Here is a 19,634-nt window from a genome sequence, read left to right as displayed (position 1 = left end):
CCTTAGGTCAGTTTATCTACTGGGTTCTGCACAGACTTTGGCTTACAAACAGACTGCACATAAGTATCTTGCTGAATAAGGACTTCATGTTGTAAATTGCTAAGGGCAAGGGGCTGTGTTAACAATGCTATGCCAAACATTAATGGACCCTCAGTTTTTTCTTGGATATCTTGCAGAAAATATGGTGTGTTTTTGCTTTCCAGTTTCTTCCTTCCAGGGCCTCGCTTCCAATAAAGATACCATGATGGTAGAAGTTTAAATATAGAAAAAAATGAACAATATAAATCCAGTCAACTTTAGAATGCAGCAAATGGGTTTCAATCTGTGAAAACTTCCTCCACCAAGGAGAGTAATTACAGATGATGACCCATATTCATGCCAGTGACTCTTTAACAAGGTGCACAGAGCGAGTAAGCATAATGCAAGCTATAAAATACCTCTAATGCCTTCATATATGCTCCAACATCAAGTTTCAGACCATCAGTTTCTTTATAGTAGCGTCTGGAAATGAAAGTGATAAAGTTCCAATGAAATGAAAATGTTGGCAGTTAAATCCAAAGAAACTACATTTTATTATTTCTCTGCCTATACAGATGTCCATATGGCTGCAACAAAAAGTCAAGTCATCAGAAACTCTGAAGCCTTAAATTAGCACCAGGAATTAAGTAAAGAGCAGGCTCAGCACTGTGCAAAGATTTCAGACCAGGTGCCCATCTGGCAGCTGGGACACGACTCTACTCATTGAAAGGGATTTCCTCAAGTTTATTTTAGGGATGAAGTTGACCTATTTTCTACTTCACAAGGTACCAGTTTCTCACAAAGGACAGCAGGCGCGTTGCTCTTGTTTTGGTCAGAGGCAGAGGGAGATGCAAGACCTCCTTCAGTAAATCTGGAAGGAGGCCCCAGACAGGCGACCATTGCTTGTCATCAGCCTTCACTTGCCTTTATTTTTATCAGGACTGAGAATGTCCTCAAAACTAGATTTTACTCTTTCCAAAAATGTTGCTATTGCTATGAAGTTCACAAAATTAATTACAGTCTGCGTGGACTTTTTCTGGAATAACCACTCATGTCAACCCAGGTCTACTGAGCTCTTCTGATCAGAGCAAAGATGGGTTTCTGTATGACAGAAAAAAAAAGTAGGATGAGCAGTCAGTGAAGATTTTATGCCTTATCCTTCTGCCATTTTCGATTATTCAGCACAGCCTCCTTTTAAAATGACCACTTGACCTTTGCTAGAACAGCCATTAACCTTCTATAGTCTAGCGTAAACAGCTTAATTTTCTGACAGTGGCATGACAGAAGAAATTACAAAGCCAATTCCCACTCTCAGCCCAAAACAGATGCTAAATGTAAATCACTCCATTTTCAGGAGGAGGGCATTCTGCTTCACTGATTCTGATGCTTTCCTTTTCCACGGAATGAACTAAAACTTAACAGAAATCAACCTGCTTGCTCCAGGTAGAGGAGTTGTTAAGGTCCTCGCACACTGATTCTGCACATGAGCAAGAAAGCTGACCTGTCGTTTGTTGGCTTTTTCACATGACTCTTGGCACTGATGATGCATCTTAGCTATAAACTGTGAAGCAATTCATCCAGTTTATAATCTCCATTCATCAGGTCTGAGAACTTACCTACCAGAGTAACTTATTCAGCCATTTCTGCAGGACTCTTATTTACAGTACCTAGAAGTTCGATTGTAGAAGAGCAAAAACTGAGCTCAGGAAATCCAAACATGGGTTATTCTTCATTAAAAAATAAAAAATAAAAATAAATGACAAAACCCACACCCCACCAAATGAACAAACTGTGGGCCTGCTCTGGAGCTGTCTACATCCATGAAGGACTAAACAAATAAATACTTTTATATGCAGAAGGCACAAAGGCATTCTGGCATTGCTCATGTTGCAATCTTAAAGGTAGGTTCTGTATTTCGTTTTGAAAGATGGTATGATGCCACACCATGCTCAGTTATTTCACATATCTTAGCCGCTGTGCCGTTGGCTTATAATGGCTTTTCCTTATCCTTCCAACACAAAAAATTGCATGGACTTTTTTCCCTGGTTTATAGGATCAGAGCATGTGAGTGAAAGGATTGTCAACACAATGGATTTAACTGCTCCGATAAGATCTACCTTCTGGATCAATAACCCACAAACTCAGAAGGGCTTTCACGCTCATTATGGTCTATTGAACCACTGAAAAAAAGTCTCTATGGCTTCCACAAACTAAACATGCATATTCTTTTTTAAGCCCATACACAGGGCAACAGATAAGAATAACTCCTCAAAGGCCACTGGGATTTGTTGTTATTCAGCATTGTCATTAATAACCACCTGTTCACAACCTCAGAACACATCTAAATGAACGTTTTAACTAAAACATTCAAAATTCCTGAGCTGGACTTTTTCTGCCTATGCAAGTAAGTAGTCAAAATTTCACTTTAATGTTCAGAGTATAATTAAAAATATCTTTTGACACCTATACTAACAAAGCAACCAATTTGTCAGTTCAAAAGCAGAGGGGCTTTTGCAGGTCATACATTTCTCAGTATATCATTGGGCTCTCCCCTCAGGTCTCCTCAGCCACCACACTTTGCTTGCAGCCAGATATCCCCACCCGCACTACAGCTTCGGTGGAGTTTGGGCTTTGCAGAAAAATGACCATCAAGAACTGAAATTCAAGAGATGCCCTACCCAGTGCACCACAGAGGCCTCCTGATGAGCATTTGCTAAGTTAGCTGGAGGATTTGGCACTGCATGCTGAGTGATTGCCAGTGCTCTCTGCAAATCTGCACAGTGATGAATTGAGTCTCATCCCAGTGAGTGCTGCATCCATACCACCCTTTACCTTCTCACTTCAGTTTCTCCTTGTATCTCTAGAAAGACTACAAAAAAAGTGACTCAAGACAGGAGGCCAAGTGTGGTGACTGAATGATCCTCACAGATCCACTGAGGATCTTTCATCGACAGGTAACTCAACAGATCAACCTCTCCATTTAGACACATCAGTGAACCACTCAGAAGTTGGCAGCGTGAAAGCCAGTATCTGGCTTCCACTAAGTACGAAGGCATTGGGTGAAATTAAAAAATAGAAAGACAAGAGGGAGAAACAAGCAGTGCTCAACTCACCCTTTTCCAAGGGAGATCAAAACAGGCTTCTCCAATCCAATCAGAACTCTGAAAGCTTCATTAAGGTTTGCATAGGAGAAATTTTCTGCTGCATCTCCGATAACCACACAGTTTGGGTTCGTTTTATCAACGTCAGCAAATTCAGGGACAAGATCTAAAGAAAAAGAAATCCATACATTCCTTACCATTTTGTATCCTACCTGAACTGATGGTTTTCTTGTAGATTTGTGTTTCCTTTCCTTCTTTAATCAACACTTTAAAAAATAAAAAAAATACGTCTGAATCAAATAAATAAATGCACGTCTGTTCTTCAGCTTCCTTCTATTCCTGGCTAGATCCTGCTGTTCATCGCAAGGGGGAGTAAAATAAACCATTTCCCACTGTTGCCTGAGCTCCTGCCACCCACTTCTAAGTGGCTCAATACACACAGGCATCTAGACCTGGGGATAACCTGTTTGCAGATAAGTCTGCTCTTTACTTCCCACATTTACTGCTTCAAAAAAGATATCCCTGCAAAAGGAGGCCTCCTTGGCTGTTGTTTTGCCAAGTCACTCCATCAGCCTACCTTCACTGCACTGCTGATGGAGATCACACTCAAGCCATTCTGTTACAGCTCTTCTAGAGTCTCATGACTGAAGAAAGAACAGGAACAGAACAGCTAGGAGCTCTTCCACCACCAAGCTACGGGACTTCACTGCTTGCTCACAGACGCCTACATCCCTCTGGGTTGTCCCCACCCAAGTCCCAGTGGTGTCCCACCATCGTGCACGAGCAGATGTGGCCTCAGCCCACGCTCCTTCAGAAGGCGGCAGGCTGCTGGTGCTGGGGCGGTGACTTCAGCCACAGAGATGTCAAAGCCCAGGCCCTGCAGCTTCTTCACGAATTTCTCTTGGGTCGCTTGTGTTTCGTTAGTGCAGAACCGCAGCTTTAGGCCAGATGCCTTGATTCTGTTGAGTAAAAGCAGCAGAATTTAATTGGGTCAATTGGACGTGGAAAAGGAGCTGGGAGCATCAGCTTTGCTAAACCACATAAAACGTGGATAATTACAATAAAAATGCAATGATGACAACAGGAGCAGGATCCTTTATCATGACCATGTAGGCATCCCTACAATACACGGAATTAGCATCATAGAATCATAGAATAGCTCGGGTTGGAAGGAGCCTCAAGGATCGTGAATCTCCAACTCCCCTGCTGCCACATGCAGGGCCACCAACCTCCATATCTAACACCAGACCAGGCTGCCCAGAGCCCCATCCAACCTGGCCTTGAACACATCCAGGGATGGGGCATCCACAGCCTTTCTGGGCAGCCTTTGCCAGCACCTCACCACTCTCTTGGTAAAGAACTTCCCCCTGATATCCAACCTAAATCTTTCCTCCTTCAACCTAAAATCATTGCCCCTCCTCCTGCAGTTATCTACCCTTTCAAAGAGTTGACTCCTCTCCTGTTTATAGGCTCCCTTTAGGTACAGAAAGGCTGCAGTGAGTCACTCAGCAATTTTAGGGCACTACACGTGCAGAGCCCCTGCATAACATGGAACTGGCATCTGGAGCAGAGCTAACATCACCACGGGGGCAGCACTGATGATGGACATGATACGCAGGATACCTCAGCCTGCCATGCTCACATTCTCTGCATGTATCAAAAACCTCCAAATCCTGTTGAAATTTTGCTTTCCCACCTGTATCATTAAAGCACTCCCGGGACGTACACACAAACTGCACAGCTATGAGCACAGGAGCTGGTGCAATAGCACTATTAGAACTTTAGCTTGGATTTACACCTTTCCACTCACTGGTCATCTGCTACAGTGATCAGCACTTACACTGGAGGTAAAAGCACAGCTTTGCACTTCTGCAGACTTCAGGCACGAGGCCTGCCAGTTACACTGTGCTGCAAGAATGATGCTTTTATCAATGCAGGGATGGCTTCCGTCACATTTACCATGCAATCTCTCATAAAACACCTGTGCTGCTATTTGTTGGGTAATCCTGAAAAATAGAGCAGTTTCATTGATTTATTAATAAATGTTTACAGAAAAAAAAAGAAGTTTTTTACTTCTCAAGGGAAGAAAGAAAATATGGCCTCAAGTGCCCAGAGCCAAGGACACCATTCCTGGGGATCACTGCTCTGCATTCTCATGCCAGTCCTCTGCCTCACAGCAATTTTTGCTTCCCCACCTGCAAACAAAGGTGCCAATAGTACACACTGCACAGTGCTTCAGCGTTTGCAGAAATGTCATTATCTCATCTAGCTTTCATTGTCACATAAAAATAACATGTTCTAACCATTCTTCGTTGCACTGCACCAGAAGCATTTCACCTTTCCAAGCTGGGATTCACCAGGTTGTGGTGACCCATTGGAGATATCATGAAAAGGTCTGTTCTCCAAGGATCAGCTGTCTGCCTTTTGGAAAATCAACATACTTCAATGTGGCCATTGCAAAAGAGAGGCCTTTAAAATCTATCTCAATCTTTTTTTCTTAATTTCTGCCAAAGGGACCCTCATTCAGCTCCTCAAATGTACTAAAATGTCTACATTTTGTTAGTTTTAGCGAGACTATGTATACAACCATCTCTGAGGACCTGGATCTGGCCTAATACAGGTTCAGATACGTAGGTAAGTTTGAGATTAGGTTTCAATTGTTACTGAACTAATATTGTTTTTCTTTTGTGTGTGTGTGTTAGGAAGAATGATGGCTTTTTTATTAGGAAATCACCTGCACTGATTCTTAGCAAGAAGTGTGGGTCCTTTTTTCTAGGAAAGAAGATCCCAACAGGTTGGTGCAAACACCAAATCCCAGACACAACACATCCAACGAAGAATTTTCCATCCAAGAATTCTTAGAAATCCAGCCCTGATGCAGAGAGCCCCTTCTGCTCATTAAAGCTGCATGCCAGCGTCTTCCTCAGTAACACAGGTGATTCATTTCTTTCTTATTATTTGTCTTTCCTAATCATAGGTATGTGAATTATCAATTACACTTAGTGTTTAATTGCCCTTCATAAAGATAGCTTTTCTATTTTAAATTAGGCAGTTAATATATTGTAACTAATAGCATCCACTTGTACATTATAAATATATCTTCATTGATTGGAGCAGTGAATGTGAGATTCGCTCGCAAGTTAATGAAGCAATTGAGTGAAGAAGTGCAGGGCATCCCCAGGGAATAATTATTGTTAATGAATTATGATGTGACCTTCTCAGAACAATGAACAATTGGTGTGACAGCGAGATGACAGTGTTCCACATCTGTTATTCGAAACACGGTTTCAGCTGTAGTTAAAAAGCAAAGCAATGTAATTTGGATGCATAAACTTTTAACAGTGTGCTGTTGTTAAAAAAATACATATATTCTGAAGGTAAAAAATGTTGTCATTCATGATTGTCTGGAAACAGACATTTGTTGAATAAGAATGTATTCTCTCTTCTCAAAGGTCAATGAAATGAATTCAGGAACATCGCTAACCGTTGAGTTCTGCAGACAAATAAATGTGCCCAAACTGGTCTGAAAGCTGGCTGAAAGCAAAGACCAGCTTTTCCTGTATTAGAAATTCATCTTCTTCTCAGAATTTTAGATGAAAACCACAGTTGCACTTCTAAAATGCATGACAGAATTGGACACATCCTGGGCAGCTCCTGGCCTTGCGGCAACCAGAAATCATCATCGCAACAAACAGAGTTCTTGGTAAGAAGCAAGGCCTGGAAAGAATACAGTCAAGTTGGTCAGAAAATAGGAGTTCTTTGGCCGAAGCACAAAGATAGCTCTCAAAAGCATCCTGGAATGCTAAGCAAAGGAAAATCAACAAAAACACTTGAATCTACAATGAAGAGTTATAGCTACATAAAAACTTTTTCAGTGAAAGCTCACCTGTTCTTTCCAAGTTGGTGCCCCTAAAAAAATCCCTCTGTGAGCTCTCTGCCAAATCCCTGCGTGATACAATCACACCTACTGCTAACTGTGATTATATGCACATCAGGACCAGTCCTTCAGCACACAGATTGTGATGGTACTGTAGGCTCTCAGAGGAAACCTTGTGTTTCTGAGCTGATGCAGCAGCTAATGCTCACACATACGGACCAGGAGCAGAGCGTGTTACAGCACCTTCTAGCACTGCTGACTGAGAGGATGCTGGGAGAAGAGAACGAACAAAATTTGTGATGTAAGATAATGTATTTGTAAGATAAAGAGCAATGGACTCGGTGCTTGCAAGTAGAGAAAAATGGGCCCCAGACCCAGAGCAGGAACAGGGAACCTTCAGTTTTGCCTGCGTGCTCAAAGAGCTGGCTTCTCTGGGTGTCACAGGTGGCAAACTGCTAAAACCCTTTCTGCTGCAAAAAGCACTTGTCAGAGCTGTACTTGGAGGACAGCTAAGTGCAGAGGGCTGCAGGGAGCAGATGAGCAGTCTGACATGCTGCTGCATGAGCTCACCTGCAACTCTGTTAAGCTCAAAGCAACAAACCACTGCTAACAGAACTTCCGAGCTGCAAATCATACTTAAAATCAAAGAATACTTGGACAGATGAGTACAGAACTAAAACACCAACAGGTGAGTAAAAGGACCTCTTCCTATGCTTCACCACTTGGTCTCAAAACAACTATTCAGTCACCCAAGCAATCCCTAAATCTAGAACTCATTACCAAGCACATCATGAGGATGCGTACACGGGAGATAGGAAAACGAGGTTTGAATTCCAGCCCGGCACTGTCCCTCCTGCTGTACCAGCTCTTTGAACTGACCTTTACCTCATCCTGCCAGAGCAGGACGGGACGCTGAGTGACAATGTCCCACAGTGCAATTACTGCGCGTCAGATGAGCCAGTCCCTTACAAATCACCTCGAACTTTACACATCTGCTGGCTGTCAGCATCTGCCAGGTTCACTCACCCGAAAATAATGAAAAAACTCTCATTATTGTTCCATAACAGGTAAAGTGTTAGGACAATTATTAGACATCCTGACTGACCTTGTGCAGACTTAACCAGCTGCCCTTGCCAACCTTTATGGGCAGCCCTTGGGCATATAAAACACAAAAGCTGTTCTTTTAGACAATGAAGAGACTGTGACACCAACAGGAAGAGAAATGGCCCAAGGATCTGGACTGAAAGCCATCACTCCTGCAATTTGTGCTGTCCTGCACACAGCAAAAGAAACTGAGGGCACGGTGAAGGCTAAACTTTGGCCTCCCCATCTCTGACCACTCTCTGGCTCAGTGAAAGGTTTTGCTAACGAAAGAGTTGAAATCATTCAAAAGGAAACCCCTGAAGGGTCATATTATTCCATGCACTGCCTTTTGAAGCAATGAATAGTGGCCACCATCAGAGGGAAGTGCCCCATTCCCCTTAATTCACCTAGCAAATCACACACTACTATACAAAGAAGGCAAATATTCTTTTCTAGCCACAATAATTAGTCAGTTACACGATGAAGAGCCAGCTCAGGTCACAGAAATTAATGCCTGATCTTGTTAGGTGGACAGTGGTGAAATTCAAATGGTCCCATTATAGAACTGAGGACTCTGGAAACACCACTTAGAAACACTTTGACAACAAGAGCATAAATTGTTTAGTTGATGTTCATTGTAAACTTGAAATCCTACCAACACTTTAGTTAGCATCTAAATCACCCTTAGTGTTTTTAAAGAAGTACAGATACTGGGTTCCCATACAGAACACAAGACCAGTCTAATCCTACATTTCCCACACCGGCTGCCTTCCCCTGATGCACCAATTAGATACTGGAATTACTGAACACATTACTTGGCAATGTAAATCACATTTCACCTGCTTGAGCATAAGGGCAGATTACATCACAGACTCACACAGCACTGAATGCTGATCAAACCTACAGGTGCATTCTGGAGCAAAATAAATTCTGGTAGACCTTAAACACTTGGCAGTTCTCCACTCTGGAGCTGTCAATAACAAAAATCAGAGCTTTGGGGTGTTCAGTTAGCAGAAACAGACCTGGAATATATTTATTTTCATTAGGCAAAACATTTCTATGGACAATATAATTAATTGTACTCCAATAGTTTTAGTTCTTTGCTGAAGCAGTTGCTTTGTCTCTGAAGCCACTAATTATTCCATTAAAAGTTCAATCAAAACCAAACTATCTTTGTCACTGTCACATTCTCAGTTTGTGTACAAACAGCATCTGTTAGTAAATAATGGATTCTGTTTTCAGCAAGTCAATTGCCAAAAGGCTTCATTTAGCCTATTTTATCAATAAATAATTCGCTCTCACGTGCCTTGCACTCTACAAGGTGCCACATGATTTCACAGCAAAGCAAGCTGCATTTCAGCAAACCTAGTGTGACTTCAATCTGGAAGTGATGAACTGCTAAGGATCCAAATGCAGATACAAGCTCCCTCAAAGCAAGCAAAACTCAGCTGAGCATCCTTCGGTACCTGCAGAACTTCTCATCTGACTTCTGCATCTTTCACTGTACTCTGAAGAAGCAGCACAGCTAAGAACTACTCCTGCCAGGGCATCGCTTGCAAGGACTATGTGCAATTTTAATGAAGGCCCCTAAACCTAATGGTGGTAATAAATGATGGTGCTATTGCTGAGGATATGCAAAGGATCTGGTTTGGTTCTTAAGATTTCAGACCAAGTTCACCCAACATGAAAGATGGGAAAAAAAGTTACCCAACAGCATTAAGCTGAGACAAGTCTCAAATTCTAAGGCTCTGAATGAGGCAGAGAGCTGCTAAGCCATTTCAGAATTAATCAGAATTTAGTAGAAGAAGAAGAAGATTTAGTAGAAGAGAAGAATTAGTAGAAGAACAAGCACTGTTAGTGGGTATCGTGGTAATACATTTTATTATTCTTCGTTGGTAAATATTAGTATGTGCCATAATTGTGCTGATGGATGGTAAATAGCTCAAGATCCTAAAGGTTAATGATATTTAAATTCCAGAAGTGTAAGCACTTATTCATGCAATTTACACAGACAGCATTTGCTCGGAGTACCTATACCTTCAAGCAGGCAGCTCTTTTTAAAACAATAACAAACATTGCTGATTAGTGAAGAAAAGCTAGGTTAGGAAGGTCCACCACTTCAAGAAGCCTGAGTGCATGGCCAGTGCTGCAGAAACATGGGACCACAGCCTGCTGAGGAGCTATGGCCACTTCACAGCCAGTGAGGGTCAGTTCCTGGATCTGCTCCTGGCTCAGCCAGTGAATATCTCTGTGCCTACAAGGGACTGCTCCATCTCTTTGCGTCTCTCTGGCTGCCTCCAGTGCAGGCAGATGGTGACACCCAGCCTTCTTTGGGATCTGCAGATAGAAACTGCCAACAGAATTAAGGGTAAAGACAAACAAATGGATGTTAACCCAAGAGTTTGTATAGTTCATTTTGAAAGCCTTTCTAGGACTCTTCTGCTATCCCATGCCCTCAAGATGTAGCAAACAAGGAAACTTTGCTTTGGTTACCATCCGTTGCAACAAAGATTTCTTGCTCCCTGCCCTACCCACGCTTTCAGCTGGCTCTTTGTAAACCCACCACCATCCCACCCAAATCCCCACATGCCGAATTGCTTTACAGTTCCCGTTCCACTTGTTCTGCTCACAATCTTCTCCTTGTCTGGCTCCCCAGGTAGCTGACTTTAACATGACTGCCCAGCTGCTCTGCAGCCTCCCTGCGCCCCAGATTTCCGCTGCTCTTTTCAGGGCCCCTGTAGAAGGCCCGGCTCACAGATGCACTATACAGGCCAAACAACAGGATGTTGTAAAGGTCCAACCACTGTGTGCTTTTCATATGGATATGCTAATGGCCGTACTAACAGCACAGGGCTGTAAATGCAAATAGCAGAGCTCAGCTTGGGCATCTTTTATGGGTGTTTAACCACCTTCTGTCTTATAAGGGACCAACTCCCTATTATTTGGAAGATAAAAAGCGAATAGCTCACCTCATGCCAATGCTGTATAAATCAATTAAGACAATAAGAGTGCAGTATAGAGGTGCTGTTAAGGCTGGCTCCAACAGAAGGCTTTAAGTCACTGATGGCTTTCTCATCTGCCCCAAATGGCAGCCAGTATCTGCCAGCTATCTGCAGAGAGGTGTGTTTCATTCAACTCCATTACAACTCATTTACAACAAATGCATGCCACAGCAAACTAAGCAGCCAGGAAATGTGGTGGGTTAAAAGTTTCAAAGGGCCAAATGATCCTAACAACACGTTTTTGGATTGTCTGGTCACGTACCTCTCCAATATCCTCACCTGAAATGAACTAGAGCAGTCCCTGCTGGGTTTCTGTGTGTTTTGGCACCCTGGGTTCTGGGTTAAAACAGTGGTGCCAGTGCCCTTTGCCACACAGATACCTGTCTGCCATGGTTTGGCCAAGCATCTGAAGGATCCAGATCCACCTTAGTGCTACTTGAGAACAGAAGGACGTGCGCTCTGTACAACAAATACTTCCATGGTTCATTCCTTTGCTCCCTATTCACCCATTTCCATCCAGTGCATACTGAATTATTTCATTGGTAAAAATTGCATGTGCGTTAGGAATAAAACACTCTCTGTTGTCATCACAAGTAATACCAGCTTAGACAGTGAGCCATTCCTTGGGTGAATCTCTAAAGTACAGACAATTGTGTTACTGAATGTCATCCTGGTCAGGGCATTTCAGAGCCCATCAGCTTCTTTGGTGTTTTTTTCACTCCATCTGACTGTACTGAAAGCTAAAACCAAAAACAAATGAGAAACCCGACTCCCTGCAGCCATCATAAACATAAGGCAGACTGAATTCTGCTGGCAAAAATTACACTGCTACTCTCTGAAATGCTAACTGAAATAACTGCACAGCAGAATTTTGCTGAAAACAAGAAAAATCACGCAGCAAATACAGGTTTAGAGGAGCTGAAATGATTTCAGTCATATGAAAACAACAGCAAATGAAAATATTTACTTGTGTTTTTTATTGTTGTGTAGTATACATCGTTACATGAAGTTAATTGCTGTAATGGTGTGGGAGATGATGCAGGAAGACAACAGGTCAGCCACCACTTTGGGAGAGTTCATATCCACGGTATGAATCATTGGCAGAATGGTGTTTGAGAATCATAGTGGACTTGTGAAATACATAAATGTGCTGAGAAATTTTAGATACATCTCTTTGCAAAAGATTGTATCAAAGAGAACTAGTTATAAAGTTCCTAGCTGTCTGCACTTACGACTTCTTAATTGGTACAAAAATGAATTAATTAGAAAAGAGCCACTTTTTGCTTTTCCATCTGCATGGAACCACCGAGCTGTATTGTGACACAGACACTGATATTAATGATCAACTCGTAATAGGATAATGAATGAATAAGGATTTTATGTGGTGTGAGCTACAACAATTACCAACCTAATAGGGAGATAAATAAGGCTACTCAACTTTACCCACAGAAAATGATCATTCTTACCCACTTGCACTGAATGACCTGACCAAAACATGCTTTTTCTTTTTGCTTCCTGATGCCTTTCAGTGGTCATTTGTGTTGTCTCCAACTGCCACAGACAGAACCTCTTGTTGACACATCTAGCAGACCAGGTATACCAACACTTGCCTCCCTGTTCCTAGCACACTCCTTAAGAAGTAAGTGTGGTGCTTGGATCTAGGTGCCTCCACGCAGGGCAGTGGGCAAAGTGCTGCACACAGAGGCACCACACTGTCCCCAACCTGAACCCCAACCCTTCTCAACACATCCTGTCCAATTCAGCATCTCCAAACCCTCCTTAAAGATGCCCTGAAGCCCCCTCTGCATCAGGTCAAATTAGCTGCTGAGATGCAGAAATGCCTAACGAGAAACAGGGGCCCAGATACTTCCAGCATTTCAAGAGAAAGACAGTCATATCTTGTATTTAGCCCAAGGCCAGAGCTTTCGTGTTGTTTCAGCAGCGCATTTCTGGCATTGCCGTAAGTTAAATTGCAGTGTATGTTGCCTCCATATGGGAGGTTTCAGCAAATGCAGTGACACAGTTATTAAATAACAGTCTGCAACCTGATGGAAAATAAAGTTTAAAAACCTAGGGGAAACAAACAATATGTCAAAAACATCTGGGGAACTGTGATGCAGATATTATTAATATGTCCTGGTTTATAAGGAAATGATCTGCTTGCAGACAGTAATTATATGGTTGTTGCTATTTATGTTTACTATGGCCATGCCTGAATGCCTCAGCTACGATCAGGGCTACCCTGCACAAACTCAGCATAAGAGAGAAGCCCCTGAAGCACTTAAAGTCTAAAGAAACAAAGGAATAAATCCCCCCATTCACCAAAGGGGCAACAAGCCACAGGAGAACAAAATCATTTTGTCATAGCCATGCAAAAAAATTCTGGCAGAAGGCATCAAGCAGTTTCTCCTCAAGATAAAGGAGCCTACAGATGATACAGAAAATAAAGTAAAATTATTCTGCGGCTCTGACGGCAGGCATGTGTGTCCTTCCTCTTTCTGAGCAGAACACCTGGCTTTTTTGACCATCTCCTGCAGCCACCAGAGAGGTAATGGAGTCAAGCTGCAACAAGGGAGGTTCAGCTTGGTTGTTAGGAACAATTTATTCTCTGAAAGAGCAGTGATGCAGTGGCACAGCTGCCCAGTATTAGGGTCACTGTCCCTGGAGGTGTTCCAGAGTCATGGGGATGTGGCACTGAGGAACATGGGCAGTGATCATGGTGCGGTGGGCTGGGGTTGGGGATTTTAGTGGTTTTATCCAACTTTAATGATTCTATGATTCTTCCTCCTGGGGAATTGACAGAGAAGCTGGGAGCCCAGGCAAAGTAATCAGAAAATGCCAGTCAAGGAGATGTGACAGAGTGCCGTCGCAGGAAGGTGATAGGGTGTCTTATCCTGGAAGATGGAGAGCAGGAGCTGCTCCTTCATGGGCAAACTGACTGTCAGCCACAGCTTCAGCAGGGAAATAATGTCATCAGGAGGATTTGGGTGAGATGAGAAGGGAAGCCAGGGAAGTTTAATTCTGGCAGAGGTCGCACCCAGCAGCACACGCCTCTGCCCTCAGCAAGCAGGCTGCTCTACACCTGAGGAGAAATAAAAGCTTTTATTTTACTGTAATCTTTTCCTCCTAGGGTCTGCTCTGAATCCCAGATCTGCATCCCAAGAACGGAAAAGCGAGGGAACACACTGCAACCTCGTGTACAGCAAACGCAGAGACAATATTTACCTTGAAATAAATAGAGCCCAGTGCCACACCTGCCCCCAGGACACACCGACCAGCTCACCAAGTTAATTAGCTGAACGAGGCCACTACCTGCCCAGCAGCCCTTTGCACGACCTTAGCCCAGCTGAACGCAAAGTGCACGCAGCCCCCCCCCCCCCTCCGGCACCCCCAGCATTCACCTCATTGCGACCCCCCACCCCACGTCGCGCAGGGTCGGGCTGGCAGGGCCTCACGTACCTCCGCACGGCCTCGGCCGAGCCGGCGATGGGCACCCCGCCGCCCTCCCCGCCGCTGTCGTACAGCACCCCGCTGATATCCAGCAACAGCCCCCGCACTGCCCGTGCCCAGGCCGCCATGTCGGCACCGCCTCGCTGCCCCGGGGGCTGTTGGGAAATGGAGTCTGAGCGCGGCGAGGCGGCCTGAAGGGAGCGGGGGATGGATGTTACAAACAGCAGGGAAGAGTGTTGTTTTCTCCGAGTTGCGCTGCTTCTGTCAGCTCTGAGTGTCTCAGACTGTCAGGAGAGCGGCCTGGGCTCTGCTATGGGTCTGCCTGCTGACCCGCTCTGCTTATCCCCCTCATGCAGTTCCTCCTCACGCGTGAGCACAGAGGCACAGAACCCAATAGGTTGGGAGCAATACAGAAAGTTCGCTCTGCTGGCCATGGGCTCCCCAGACGTCTCGGAACATCCATGCAAATAGGAGCATGGACCTGGATCGCAGGGACCCTCTGCGATGGGGATGGCTGTGCTGGCCCAAGGGACCTCTCCAGCCCGGTGATGGATGCGTGGCCTTGCCTGTCCCAAACACCGCCTCTGTGGTACCTCCTCACATGTGCTCCAAGAAAAATAACTGCCTCGTCATGTAAAAAACTGAACAGGTCCCCTCTTTTTTACAGTCAGACAAGATTTTATCAGCAGTGTTGCAGATAGCTCTGGTTTCTCCCTTGATGTTGTCAAAATGCTGCCTTATTGCTAATATTGATAGCAGACTGTGGCTCACAGAACGCATCACAAGCTGCGCTGGAACCACAGTCCACTTTGTTTTAAGGAAAGCAGAGGAGCCTTGGCAGCATTGATTTGCATCGCCGCGTCTGGAACAGCCTTTGGCTTCTCCTTAAAGATATTATCTAAACTGTGAAATTCACTAAATAGACCCAGAAATGGATCAGGTTATTTAAAACAACATCACTAATGGCGCAATATCTCAGCTGTCTACGCTGATAGCGAACATTGTCTCGGATAGTGTTATCAGCCCAGGACACCCGCTATGAATATTGATCCGCAGCTTGTTACAGCCATCACTGCCGACAGGACAGGTCAGGGTTGAAACCCACCCAGCATCAAAGCAATTTAAAGACAGCACTCAGGCTGAATTTTAATGCTTGGGCTGGAAAGCAAACCAACTTCAAACAGACTGCTAAAACCAATCCATGAACGCGTGCTTTTTGTGTGTGCCTTCCATGGGCATGTCTATTTGTAGGTCAGCCTCCATGCACGTGCTAACCTGATCATATTTGAAGATGTCTGCTTGCCCACAAACTAATCCCAGCGCTACAATTTACCTTTTAAGCTTCTGCAGTTGCAATAACTCAGAAATATTTATATTCTCACCATAAATCCGGTCAATTTTTTTCCTTCCAAAAATGAAACATCTCCAGTGCTGCAAAGGCTGACAGGATGCCCCATCCCTGCAGGCATTCAAGGCTAGGCTGGATATGGCTCCGGGCAGCCTGGTCTGGTGGTTGGTGACCCTGCACATAGCAGGGGGTTGGAACCAGATGATCACTGTGGTCCTTTTCAACCCAGGCCATTCTGTGATTCTATGATCCTTAAAATACAGTGAGCAATACATCTATTTACCAGATCATCATACCTGTGGTTTTTCTGGGTACTTTGATACTGGTGACAAACAAAAAGAATCTTGTTCAAAACCATACTTAGAGGATATGCAAGAATATTTCATATTCATTTCCATTATTTGACCTCACCCTGGACCTACACTATCCAGAAATGGGGAACTTTTCCCTTTCCTTTTGCACCTCAGGCAACTTTATCACTTTGACACATGAGAAGCACTGAGCAGCACCCAGCAGAACGATTTCCACCTCAACCCTAGGGTCATTTTTATGCAGGATGCATCCATGAAACTAAGTTTCATTGGTCTGCAGCTTCAGTGCATGAACTGTCCAGGACAGAGATAACTTCTCTTCTGAATGTGTATGGTATCCCATACTAGAGCCCAGTGTCAAACACTCTCTCAGGTACTGCCACCACATAATTGACCAAAGAAATTACTTGTAATCATGTCTCCCTGCACATCTTTATCTCATCTTCCAGCTCCTTATTATCTCAAGACCCGTGCCTTTGCAATAGCAAAAAGAAATCCCAACTCTATCATCTTTATTCCTATTCTGCAGCACCTGTTACCATCGAGCAGCGCGTTATTTTTACCTAGTCAGATTCCCACAGACAGGCAGAGAGTGGGAGCACTCCCTTTCCTGCTGCATAAAGTCTTTGTCTACACCTCACCCTGATGTGCAGCACCAACAAAACGCAGAACTGCTAAGGGGAGGGGACAGCATCCTCCTCAAAATCTGCAGGACAGCACTACGTTGCTAGGAAGTTTTAAATAAAGGTCATAAGAGTGGGGCAGGGTGGAGAGACCTGACTTGCTGTTGCTCATCTTACCCCTGCTATAAGGATAAGAGGTGATGGGGCACTTCCATGCCAGGTGACAGTTCTCAGTCAAGGGCTGCTCGGGGGGGCAGGCGTCCAGCATGGCTGTACCTCAATTTCAATCAATCACCCCCACCTTTGAAATGGGGCCGATGCACACGCCAGGGCTGAACTCCAGGAGTCAGGGCCAGCCCTTGAACTACCCAGACCTTGAGCTGACCTCAAACCAACCGAAAACGCGAAGATGCTAATTTGCGAAGATGCTCATTAAGGACCAAAGCTCAATTTTACACCCAAAACAAAGGCCGCTGGGCAGAGGCAGCGCACCGAGCCCCTGCTCTCCTCACCACAGGGTTCACCCGGGAGCAACCACGCGTGGATCCCCCCGGGCCGCACCGCGGGGCGGCGATGATGGTGGGGGGCGGCGCCGGCTGCGCCCCCGCGGAGCGGAGCGCGGGGAGGGCGCGGGGCCGCGTGCCAATGGCTGCTCTGCCCCCTCCTCTACCCCCACCCCGCCGCCCGCTCTCCTCCTCCCCGCCGCTCACTCCGCGTCTCCAGCGCCCAGGCGGAGGTTCCGCGAGGAGGCGGCGGCGGCGGAGGCTCCGCGGCAGCGCTGCCCTCCGCCCGGCCCCGGCCCCGCGCTGGCACCCGCGGCTCTCCGGCAGCGCGGAGCGGGGGATGCTGGAATGCCCGGACGGTGGGGCCAAGACGGCCCCCGTCCAGCAGCATAAGATCTCCTTCTCCATCCTAGACATCCTGGATCCTCAGAAATTCACCCGGAGAAGCGAAACGGCCGCGGGGAGCGGGGGCAGCGCCTGCCGCTCGGGAGAGCAGGAAAAAAGTTTGGCGAGAGTTGAAGTAGGAAAAGGCGCTGCTCAGCACGAGAGCGAGAGGAATAAACTAGAGGCGGATGGTAGGAACGCGTTCGAGTTTCTCTGTTCGGCGCTGGCGGGGCGAGCAGGTGCCGGCAGCCGGGGAGCATCCCCCGAGTCCGGACAGCTGCGGGGGGGTCGGGCTGCGGACCGCCGTCCGTCGGGAGGGAGGCGAGGCGGGGGGAGAGGGGGATGCAGCCCCTTTCGAGTCTCGAAGATAGAAAAGTCCCCACCGGGCAATCCTCCGGCTGCGCCCCGCGCGCACCACGATGTCGCCAGGCCCCAAATGGAAGCGTCCCTGGGCCACCCTTCCCCGGGCAGGGAGGGGGTCCCGGTCCCGATGCCGATCTACGCCCGCTGTCCGCCGACTGCCCCCCCCCGCACCCGGGACAGCCGGCTGGGTAATTGCTCAGCCCGTCCCCACTGGAGGATGCCTTAGCTCCCATTGATCGATATCCTATTACTGACTCCCGCCTATCTCTTGCCCACAGCTTGCAGGTACCCACTTCAAACCTCCTTCCCCTGGCCTGATCCTAATATTGTTCGATTAAAACTTACCTTTAATAGATGACATCTATCGATCCGGCCCTCGCAAATCTGAAACTCCATTAGCACGGAGATGGGGAGGTGGGGGGAGGGGATTTATTTCGCTTCAGAAGGGGACTTTAATAACTTCTTTTTTAATTGGTAAGAAATCCATATCCACACCTCCCTGTAAATGAGCCGCCGTGGCTGGGGTTGCCGGCCGGATTTCTTTCTCCTTTTATTTAACGACCGTTAAATCTCGGCCCGGGGAGGGACGCGGAGGGAACGGCTCCTCGCAGCGTGGGGCCGGGGGGGCTCGGAGCGGCTCCGCAGTGCCCCCCTGACCCCGCCGCCCTCTCCCATAGATGCGCGCACCCCGGCGGAGAGCGGCGCGGAGGCAGCGGTCGAGGAGGGGCAGCCAGCGGCCGGCGCCGGCTCCTCTTCGTGCTCCACAGCCACGGGGCCGGAGGAGCCGGGCTCGCCGCGAGGCGGCCGACGGCGTCGGGCCGAGGCGAGCTGCGCCAAACCGCGGCGAGCGCGGACGGCTTTCACCTACGAGCAGCTGGTGGCTTTGGAGAACAAATTCCGCGCCACCCGGTACCTGTCGGTGTGCGAACGCCTCAACCTGGCGCTCTCCCTCAGCCTCACCGAGACGCAGGTGAAAATCTGGTTCCAGAACCGTCGCACCAAGTGGAAGAAGCAGCATCCCGGAGCCGACGGAGCGGCCGCCTCCGCTCCCCCCGCTGCCGCCCGCTGCTCCCCCAGCCCGCCGCGCCCCGCAGCGCTGCCCGGCCAGACTTTCCCCTCGTACGCCGCCGCCAGCGCTCTCTTCCCGGCCGCCTCTCCTTTCCCCCTGGGCGGCCCCGGCGGCGGACCCTTCGCTCCCTTCTTGGGGCCGGCGTACCTCGGGCCCTTCTACGCCCCGCACCTCTGAGAGCCCACCCCGGGTCTGTCCCAGCGCTCCCGAGGGTGAGGAATCGGGTTTTTCTTCTCCGGCTCGCTTCGACAGAGACAAAATACCCACATGCTGTAACCACAGGATTTTATTAGCACGTTTGATATGTAATTATAGGCGTTGGAGATGGAGAGAGTAACCCTCTTTACACACGCCTGACTCTAATTCTTCTCCAAGTTTCTCTTTCCAACGTTCCTCGTTGCCATCTGGCTTGCCAGCACACGCCTCAGCCCCAGGGAGCTCGGAGCTGCCACACTTTGTTCCCACTGCTGCTGTCCCGGTGCTGCTGACCACACTCGGCTGG

The 19,634-nt window shown here is 46.9% G+C and overlaps 1 protein-coding gene across 1 annotated transcript in view; it reads right to left on the bottom strand.

Annotated features, from left to right (window-relative positions):
- LOC122175736 (phospholysine phosphohistidine inorganic pyrophosphate phosphatase) overlaps positions 1–14,659 on the bottom strand; it is a 68,456-nt gene extending 53,797 nt beyond the window's left edge. The window contains exons 1-4 of the mRNA XM_042863621.1: positions 14,541–14,659; positions 3,891–4,078; positions 3,132–3,285; positions 438–501 (exon numbers count right to left, since the gene is read on the bottom strand). Coding sequence (XP_042719555.1) covers positions 438–501; positions 3,132–3,285; positions 3,891–4,078; positions 14,541–14,659 — 525 coding nt within the window. The remainder of the gene's footprint in view (positions 1–437; positions 502–3,131; positions 3,286–3,890; positions 4,079–14,540) is intronic.
- Positions 14,660–19,634: the final 4,975 nt, after the last annotated feature.

The sequence above is a fragment of the Lagopus leucura genome, unplaced genomic scaffold (assembly GCF_019238085.1).
Source record: "Lagopus leucura isolate 7727_CA_CO unplaced genomic scaffold, USGS_WTPT01 Super-Scaffold_741, whole genome shotgun sequence".
Lineage (NCBI taxonomy): Eukaryota > Metazoa > Chordata > Aves > Galliformes > Phasianidae > Lagopus > Lagopus leucura.
This window is presented reverse-complemented; position numbering and strand designations above follow the sequence as displayed.